The 9,108-nt window shown below is 40.8% G+C and overlaps 3 protein-coding genes across 3 annotated transcripts; 2 read left to right on the top strand and 1 right to left on the bottom strand.

The window, feature by feature from the left end:
* Positions 1-119: 119 nt before the first annotated feature.
* Positions 120-3,024, top strand: CSUI_009561 (snare associated golgi protein). The gene is made up of 3 exons (XM_068069676.1): positions 120-254; positions 994-1,208; positions 1,914-3,024. The coding sequence occupies exons 1-3, from the start codon at positions 136-138 to the stop codon at positions 2,339-2,341; spliced, it is 762 nt and encodes a 253-aa protein (XP_067918350.1). The 5' UTR covers positions 120-135; the 3' UTR covers positions 2,342-3,024.
* A 61-nt stretch (positions 3,025-3,085) lies between these two features.
* On the top strand, positions 3,086-3,722 carry CSUI_009560 (uncharacterized protein). Its single transcript, XM_068069675.1, has one exon. The coding sequence runs from the start codon at positions 3,188-3,190 to the stop codon at positions 3,290-3,292; it is 105 nt and encodes a 34-aa protein (XP_067918349.1). The 5' UTR covers positions 3,086-3,187; the 3' UTR covers positions 3,293-3,722.
* A 1,508-nt stretch (positions 3,723-5,230) lies between these two features.
* CSUI_009559 (gtpase rab7) lies at positions 5,231-9,080 on the bottom strand. The gene is made up of 4 exons (XM_068069674.1): positions 8,813-9,080; positions 7,455-7,620; positions 6,349-6,695; positions 5,231-5,377 (listed from the first exon to the last, which is right to left on the bottom strand). Exons 1-3 carry the CDS (start codon positions 8,937-8,939, stop codon positions 6,617-6,619), a joined length of 372 nt encoding a protein of 123 aa, XP_067918348.1. The 5' UTR covers positions 8,940-9,080; the 3' UTR covers positions 5,231-5,377; positions 6,349-6,616.
* Between the last annotated feature and the right edge of the window lie 28 nt (positions 9,081-9,108).

Raw genomic sequence — 9,108 nt, 5'->3', positions numbered from 1 at the left:
CATCTTTAATCTATCTATCTATCTATCTCTAATCTATCTATCCATCTATAATCTATCTATCTTTAATCTATCTATCTATCTATCTATCTATCTTTAATCTCTCTCTCTATCAATTTATCTTTGTCTTTTCGTTTCATGTGTGGGGTGTTTTCGTCAGTTAACAAGAAAGGGATGAAGATTCTTCTCTTCTCTCGCCTTTCTCTTCCCTATACTCTCAATAATTACTTCCTAGGAGTCACCTCTGTCGCTTTCTGGTATGTGAAAAAGAATGAAAGAAAGAAAGAAGATCACTTCTTTCCTAATCTTTCTCTCTGGAATCGATTGTCCTTCTTCTTCTTCTTCCTCTGACTCTGTATGAAGGAGGCCAGATGGCTCTTTCTTTGTATAGACGTGCTCTGCCTATCTCTTTTTCTCATTAGAAATTGTAGTGATAGATCCTATGATATAGACCTATAGACATATCTCTATGACCGACATTTCTACACATATAGATATGCAGATATGTCGAGTTGTATCTTCATATGTATGAGGAGTTAGAGCAGAGAGAGACTGAGGATAGAGAGGTAGTAGATCTTTTCTTCTTCATGAGTTATGCTTCGGTCTTTCTTTCTCTCCTAGCCGTCCGTATAAAACTTACCAGGGTATATGATCCATTTCTTTCTTTCTTCTCTTTTCTGTGCGTTTGTATACCTAGAGAGGTGAGGTGTACAGACAGCTGATCGACCTCTCCGTGGCTACCACCTGTGTTGATTTCTGTCCATGTTCTTTCTTTTCTTCTTTCTTTATGATGAGTATGGAGTAGGTTCACTCCTTTCATTCTTCTTGCTTGTCGTGTTCTGTTGCTTCACGAATCTCTTCTGTCTTCTTCTTCTTCTGTACATTCTCACCCCTACCTCTATCACGCGTCTCATGTTGCAATAGGCATGAAGCAGTTCTCCTCCTTTTCTTCCTTATCAGTCTTTCTTCTTTATTTCTTTTCTTATTGTTGTGTAGGCAGTTTGGATTAGTAACGTTTCTGACGGGTATTCCTTTTGCTCTTGTCTATACGGCGATAGGAGTCGAACTGAGAGATCTCGAAACAGGTACTTTCGATCTCTTCTCTCCGTCTCTCTTTTCTTCTTCTCTCTCGGGAATTTTTTCCACCTCTTATTCTCATATTCTCTCTTCTTCTCAGAGGAGGCATTATCTCCTTCAATCCATTGCTCCTCGTAGGTAGATAAGTGGTAGATTATATCATAAGATAGATTAAAGATAGATAGCAATTCCAACAGACTTGGAGAGATGAGAGTAGGTGTAAGGTAGTATATATGTCCCTATGCATGTCCCCATCTGCAGACGTCATACTAATACAAGCAGTCTCTTCTATGCATGCGTAGAGACATATATTTATATATATATGCATAAATGCGTACGTATACATACAGATGACTGTGGAGTATGGTATGTGTATATTTCTTCCAAGCAGTAAGATGAAGAGATTGAAGAGAGAGAAAGAGAGAGAGAAGCTTCTTCTGAGTTGACTGAAATATTTTCTGTAGACAAGAATTATTTTTCTTCTTTCTTTCTCTTGGGCTGTCAGTAGGGAGTGTTTTGCTTGTTACGCTTTCAGGATTTTCTTCGTGCTGCAGAAGAAGAAGAAGAGTGATATCACCCAAGGCTTTCTTGCATGTTTACGTGTCTCTTCTTGAATTAGCTGTCTCTCTCCATCATATTATGTCTTTCTTCTTCTTCGTAGCCTCGTGTTGTCACATGGAGTTAGTTGCTTAGTTAGATCTATCTATCCTCTCTGAAGCGTCATCTACGAGGCATCTTCTTTCTTTCTTTCTCTTCCTCTCTCGCTCTTTTACGCTTTCTCTCTCCTTCCTTCTCTCTTTCTTATCTCTCTTCCTTTCTTCTCTTTCTTTCTTTTGCAGTCTTCACATCTTCTTCCTCTTCTCCTGCCTTGTCATCGGAGGGGAGTATTCCCTCGCTAGAGAGCTCCCTTCCTTCTTCTTCTTCTTTCGTGAGTTCTCCAAAGAAAGAAGAAGCTATGGCAAGCGTTTCTTCTTCTTCTCCTTTCTCTCATCTTTCTTCTTCTTCCTTTTCAACGCTACTCGCATCTTTGGAGGGAGTGACGAAGCCTCTCCTCGTCTTAGGCGGATTTCTGGTCTTCTGTTTAGGAGCGCATCTGATTCGAGGCATAGCTAAGGAGGCTCTTGAAGAAGAAGCAAAGAGAATGAAAGAAGAAGAAAAGGAGGAGGAGGAAAAGACGAAGGAGAAAGAGAAGAAGGTTGTCCAAGTAGGTGAGCGGAGGGATGAAGGGAGAGAGAGGAAAGAGCCAAAGAAGACGAAGAAGAGCTGACCTCGTGGGTCTGATAAGAAAGAACCTGTCGCTGACAGCAAGCGAGAAAGAGGATCAAAAAGAGAAAGAGAGAAAGAGAGAGAAAGAGAAAGAGAAACATATTCTTGTTCTTTCCTTCCCAGGGCGGCTGTAATTTTGCGACAGTAGGGAGGTAGTCTTGTTCTCTCTCGTTGTATGTGAATTTTCTCCTCTCTCTTTCTTTCTTTCTTTGTCTCTGAGAGATTCTTAGTTTCTCTTGGATCGACTAAAGAAGACGGAGGGTGCAGAAGAAGAGCTCTCTACAAGAAGAAAGGAAAAGGAACAAAGAAGAAAGCAAGAAAGAAAGACTTTCCAGCAGAGTTTGTCCGGAGTCTCCGGGCAAAGGTATCTCTTTCACTAGGGGAAGAAAGGTGATGCGACTCGAAAGAAAGAAAGAAACAAGAAGAAATAAGAAGATTCAATGAAGTTGTGTGCCGCGTGTTTAGCTAGAGAGATCAAAGTATCTTTTCTCGCACGCAAACGGTTCCTCGGTGGAGCCGTGTGAGATGCATGAGGGGGAGGAGAGGAAGATGTTGGCAGGGTGTACGTACACCCGAACTTCATGGACATAGTGTACATATGAATGTGTATGTATGAAGGTGTATCTATCAAGAGGTTCGTACAGCCTTGCATACTTTATCAGGCTCCAGCGAATATGTATGGATATTCTTATCTATATATGTCTATATATATATATATATTTATGTATATCTATCTGTATGTGTAGATAGATGTGTTTGAATAGATAGAAGGGAATCTATCTATACACACATAGTGTAGACAGGTGGAGTATGGCACTGCAAATGCGACAGAGAACCCTCCAGCCTAATGACAAGATATTTACAAAGAGTTAGAGTCATGATAAAGGAGACTCAATCGATCAATTCACAACTTACACTTTTCTTTCTGTTCTCGTACTGCTTCTTTCTTTAACTTTTCGAAAAGACAGAGAAGGCGAGATTTCACGCACCCCGACAATGAGGATTATGATTGCAGGGGTGTCGGAAATCCTAGGTTAAAGAAGAAGAAGAAACACGTCGATTCCTCGCGTTTGAAAAGAAGAAGAGGTTCTCTCTCTTTTCTTTCTTATTCTTCTTCTTTATGTTTCTTTGAAGAAATGAAGAAGAAAGGAAAAGCCTCTATCTATTTCTGTATGTATGTAGCTAGCTAGCTATCTGTGGTCATCGGAGCAGTAGTAGTAGTGGGCGTATCGTGAAGGAGAACTCTTCTCTCTTCTTCTGTCTCTTTTTCTCACTTGTAGACAGAAGGTCTTTCAACCCGAGAAAGAGTGAGAAAGAAAGAAAGAAAGAAAGTGCTTTTTTTCTCTGTATTCACGACTTTTTAAACTTTCGGTTTGGAGTGTGTTTCTTTATTTTCTTTTCAAGTGTCGATTCGTTCTCTCCTGTTGTTAATCATCCAGAGTCATTACAAGAGGTCAAAAAGCTCCTTCTTGTTTATCGTCTTTGAAAGGATGTGAGGAGGTTTAGTCAACTCTTCTTAAGGTCTCGTTACACCCATACACTAGACACCCCATTCTCTTTCTTCACTGACAGGAATTAAAGGATTACAAATGGACCTTAAGCATATGTATGCATATATCTATTTGTACATTCATATTTTCATATATACGTAGAGATTACGTATATCTAAAGGTATATATGCACCCATGGTCTCCGGGACCCCACGCCCCTCTCTACCTATATATATATATATATTCTATATATTGTATATATATACATATATATCCATGTAAATGTATATGTAACGAAAGGTGTGGAGAAGTGTATGTATGTAGGGAAGGAGATGTGGGGAGAAGAAACGAGCGCAGAGGAGTGCACGTGTACGAAGAAAAGGCGACATGAAGTTGACAGTAGAGAAAAACTCTATCATAGCAGGCTGGCCAAGTAGGGCGTAGCCAGTCAAGAGGGATGGCTAGACAATCGACGTGTTTCGATGTCTACTAGCCATCAGTCGTGGGCGAATGCTGAGATTTCTGTTCCAATCTATATCTATGTAGATTCATGTATATATATATATATATATAGAGGGACGTGAAAGAGATTTCGGCTCATCTATTGACATAGCGACGATAGATTACATTCCCAGACAATCTTAGCATTGCTATAAGAAAAGGGTTTGGCATCCGCTGGAGTGTACATACACCTGGAATGATTATTGCGGTTGTCGTCTCCATCCTATCTTACTCTTTAAGGAAAAGATGTCTGCAATACAGCTGAAAGCTGTCTGGCGAAGAAAAGCAAACAGGAAGTCGTTAGCCTCGGCATCAGGCAAGAGGAAGAAAGCTCTCAGTGTATGCGTCTATGTAGGGAGGGGTGTTGTGTATGTGTTGCATCTACTGCATCTTTCCACACTCCGGTAGAACGTCAAGGGGGAGGTTTCTCATGTCGGGGAAACACAAGACGGAAGAAGCTTTCCTTCTCTTCTTCAGCCGCTTTCAGCTCAGATAGATAAAGAAAGATAGATAGATATATACATTAAAGATAGATAGATATGTAGAGTTCAGATCTACGATATCCAGTGCTGCTGCATCTCACTGGGGAAAGGGCTGGCCGTTACGAAAAGAACGCTCGGGTGTCTGTACAGCGCAGATCCCTAGATAAGCTGTCGAGAGAGATAGAGATAGAGAGAGAACTGGACTAAAGATGAGAATCACCGAGACTGCTAAACTGACTAGACCTCTACATCCATCGATTCTTGAGAAAGACAGAAAAATAGTGAAAATTCGATGATCGTGCTGAGGATCCGCGACGAGAAGAGACGACAAAGAAAACATGATCCAATCAGGTGAGAAAGAGAAAGAAACGAAGTTGAAGAAGAGGAGAAAAGAACGTTCACGCGGGCTTCTACGAATGCTTCTTCTTATGCTGACGAACGATGTAGGCCGAGGAACATCAAGAGAACGGCAACACGAAGTCCGGAGGAAAATGCCAAGGGTGACCTTTCCCAAGGAACTCTTTAATCTCTTTCTTGCCAACTCACGCCAGCAGAAGAAAGTCGCTACGTCAGCATGATGAAAGACAGGAGACAGTCAGTCACACACATGCATGAGAGAGAAAAAAAAGAATAGAGCAATCAACAAGACATACTCATGCATGCACTGATATCAAGACATAGGGGGGTGTACATAGAGAGAGAGATAGAGATAGATGGAAGGAGTAGATGAGAAGGAGATACGTCTGTAGTCTTCTGAAAAAGAGGTGTGTCTTCTTCTTTCTTTGACGTGCATCGAGTAAAAGAGGAAGAGGAGGAAAGGCGATGATCTTTGAGAGTTTACCGACCGAGAGAAAGTTTTCCCTCGTCGTCTTTTCATCTTTCTTTGTTTCCTCTATTGGGGATGGATTGCCTGTCCTTCTATCTTTCTCTCTCTCTCATCTTTCTTCTCGCGTGACTGTAGATTTCTTCTCTCTCTTTCCTTCTTATCTTCTGTTTCTTAACATGCTGTCTACTCGAAGTAGGATACAGCGCTACGGTCCTCGTGAAAGAGCATCTTCTCTCATCCTACGTTACTTAGAGTGATCGAGATCTTCTTCACAGATTTACAGACCGGAGAGAAGAGATAGAGAGAGAATGAAAAGAGGAGGAAGAGAAAAAAAGAAGAAAGCAAAAGAGAAAGAAAGAGAAGACTCCGCTCTTCTTTCTACTCTTTCACGACGATAGGAGATCCAGGAAGGAAGAAGAAAAGAAGAGCAGAGAAGAATTCTTCTGTCTCACAGATTTGCATGGTTACGAGGACCTCCTTACACCTCTCTACACATTTAGCTTTAGAAAGAGAGTTGCGCATAACTTAAGAGAAAAAAGAGAGAAGATAAGTGAACTCTTCCGGCTTGTACTTCTTTCTTACTCTATCACGCCTGCCACACGATTCCTTTGTCTCTTCCTCTCTAGACGTATCTAGCAGCCATCTATATATATATATATATATATATCTCTTTCTCTCTTTCCTTTCAATCACCTCTCTATCCACCTACTTCTTTCTCTGTCGATCTTTTTACATCATCTTTCTCATCTAAACATGGCGCGATACCTCTCCGATGACCACTCAGAAGCTGAACTTAGACGTCGATCTTCTTCTTCTTCTATCCATCCAGACTTCTTTCTCCTTTGTACCTTTCTGTTTCTACTCATTTCGTCCTTCTCTCCTTCTCTCTCCCTTGGACTGAAGAAGGGAGAAAGAAAGAAAAGAAAGAAAGAAAGAAAGAATAGAAACAAAGAAAAGGAGAAGAGAGAGGAAGACTTTTAGCAGCATCCGCCGCCGCTCTCTATAGGGGCGGGACGGATATCAGGGTTAGTTAGGGTTAAAGTCTCCGGCAGGTATCTGAGAGAAAGAGTCAAAAAGAAAAGAAAAAGAAGAAAGAAAGCAGTCAAGAGATTAGAGGTGGAAGCATGCCTCAACCTATCATATACCCCTTCTTCCTTCACTACATGGAAGATAGAGAGATAAAAGATTAAAGATAGATTAAAGATAGATAAAAGATTGAAGATAGACATTGTTGGGCCGAGAAGGGAGATTGATGTATCGAATGCTTTTTGTAGTATGACGTCACGGTTCGAAGAGAGGGGGGAGATTAGGATTGGCGCATAAGAAGAAATAGACATCTAAGTCATGTCTTATCTCTAGAGACAGGAGATCGACGGTGTGTCTATGAGAGAGATAGACAGATGTGTGTACTAAAGTCTACACGAGACAGAAAAAGAAGAAGAGCAGTAGAATAGCAAGGAGAAGAGTAAGAATAGCCATGCTATCATCTAACTGTCTCTCTCTCCATCTATCTAGCTATCTCTTTATCTATCTATAAAACTCTCTATGGGACAGCTCATCTTGTGACCGAGAAAGAGTGGGTCGATCCTTCAATCTCTCGATCTCCATCCCTCGTGACACTCGGGGAGAAGACGAAGAAAGCAAGAAAAAGAAAAAGAAGAAGAAACCGTCTGTCTGTGCATGTCTATGTATGTCTCTATGTCTAGGTGTGTCTATGTCTGGGTATGTGTCTTCTATGTACGGGTGTCTATGTCTTCTAGGTATGCGTCTATGTCTGTCTCTGTCTCCATCAATGTGTTGAATGGTAGGACGTACATCTGTTCCTGTTTCTTTTCTTGTAGCATGGCTCTCTTGGCAATTTCTTCGAAAGCGCTATGGACATTCGTAGCCGTCTTCGCGCTTGTTTCGAAGTAGGGAATATCTGATCCACTCTGTCGACAAAAGCTCTCTGCTTTCACAGTCGATACTCTTCTCTTATCTCCTACACAATAGCAAAACAGAGAAAGAAAGAAAGAAAGAAAGAAAGAAACAAGGCAACACAATTCAGACATACATATACACATACATATCTCCACCTGTATGTTCATACAGACAGATTCGTTCAACGCCTCTCTCTCTCTCTATATATATATATATATATATGTACACATCGATATAGATGTATAGATGTATAGAGATAGTGAGGTGTAAGGGGGGAGTATCAGCTGTAGTGAATGAAAGAAAGGAAGAAAACGTCCTACATCTTTCTCTGTAGAGATGTAGTGATAGGCGAAGAGAAGAGAAAGAGGTGTCGTGCCATTCTTTCTTTCAAGCATACAGAGGTCTTTGCCTTCGTGTACCTTATGATCGATCTCTCTTTCCTTTTGTCTGACAGTTGATGTGTTGACCTTACAAGAGTGTTCAAGTGTCAGAGGAGAAATTGGGGTGTATGTACAGCGTGTGTGTTTAATCTGTACAGAGGTGGTGACAAGACAGCTCGTTATCATGTATCAGATCACGCACTTGACGTGAAAAAGAAAAAGAGAAAAAGTCCGATCTCTTTCTTTCTTTCTTTGGGAATTCTTCTATACATCAACGCATGCACATTATACAAACGACAACGACGGCGTCTTTCCTTTCTTGAAGCACCACTGCTTCTCTAGAGAAATCCTCCTTATCTCTCCTCGCAGCTGTACACTTCGCATTGTACATGAAAGGTCCATTTATTTTCATACAAAGTCATCGAGGTGAAACTACATGAAGCTATCGTCTATAGACAGATGGATCTCCCTGTCTATCGAACTGTGTATCAAAGAAAAAAGTAGAGAAGGTAACGAGAAATGTAGATCTTGGCCTGTACACATAACTAGCAGTCCCTATATGGTGATCCAGATGTGTATAGATCTCCATGATCTATCTATGTGTCCACCTTCCGATGACCTATCACGTCAACTGCAGATATCTATCTATCTATCTCTCTACACCTGTGTACATACATATACATCGATCTATCTATATACTGAGAGAGGAGTCGAGGTATGAAGGGAACAGCAGTAGACTACCAAGGCAATGTAAGCTCTCAACAGAAAGAAAGAAAGAGATAGTAGATGTATATACACTATGTATATGTATACGGTGTATATAGGAGATAGAAAGGAGACAAAGTAAAGTAAGAAGAAAGAAAAGCGACGGACTTTCATCGACTTTATTCCCGACAACGACGAAAGGGAACGAATCAGGATCTGGAGGGGAAGACTGCGAACAGACCAAGAAGAAGAAGAGAAAGAGAGAGAGAGTGAGTGAGAACGAAATCTGTTTCATTCGTCATTCTTCTTCCTCATCTAAGCTAGGGTGAAGATCTCCTAGTCATCTTCGTTCCACAAAGCTCTATCTTACTTTGCAGATAAAACACAAGACAACTTGAAAGACATGCAAATACAAAAGTGACCAAACATGTATCTGTGCATGCTATACATATATATATATATAT

Source organism: Cystoisospora suis (assembly GCF_002600585.1).
Source record: "Cystoisospora suis strain Wien I chromosome Unknown contig_5765, whole genome shotgun sequence".
Classification (NCBI taxonomy): domain Eukaryota; phylum Apicomplexa; class Conoidasida; order Eucoccidiorida; family Sarcocystidae; genus Cystoisospora; species Cystoisospora suis.
Note: the sequence above shows the minus strand (reverse complement) of the source record. Positions and strands in the feature narration are given on the sequence as shown.

Bases quoted from the DNA above. Each gene is read 5' to 3' on its own strand.
- CSUI_009561 (XM_068069676.1), top strand. From the start codon at position 136: ATGTGTGGGGTGTTTTCGTCAGTTAACAAGAAAGGGATGAAGATTCTT. The intron at 255-993 runs GTATGTGAAAAA...ATTGTTGTGTAG, and splicing joins GTCACCTCTGTCGCTTTCTG to GCAGTTTGGATTAGTAACGT. The intron at 1,209-1,913 runs GTAGGTAGATAA...TTTCTTTTGCAG, and splicing joins CCTTCAATCCATTGCTCCTC to TCTTCACATCTTCTTCCTCT.
- CSUI_009560 (XM_068069675.1), top strand. From the start codon at position 3,188: ATGACAAGATATTTACAAAGAGTTAGAGTCATGATAAAGGAGACTCAA.
- CSUI_009559 (XM_068069674.1), bottom strand. From the start codon at position 8,939: ATGAAACAGATTTCGTTCTCACTCACTCTCTCTCTCTTTCTCTTCTTC. The intron at 7,621-8,812 runs GTCCGTCGCTTT...GCTATTGTGTAG, and splicing joins CGGGAATAAAGTCGATGAAA to GAGATAAGAGAAGAGTATCG. The intron at 6,696-7,454 runs GTACGTCCTACC...TCTTTCTCTCAG, and splicing joins GAAAAGAAACAGGAACAGAT to ATACCTGCCGGAGACTTTAA.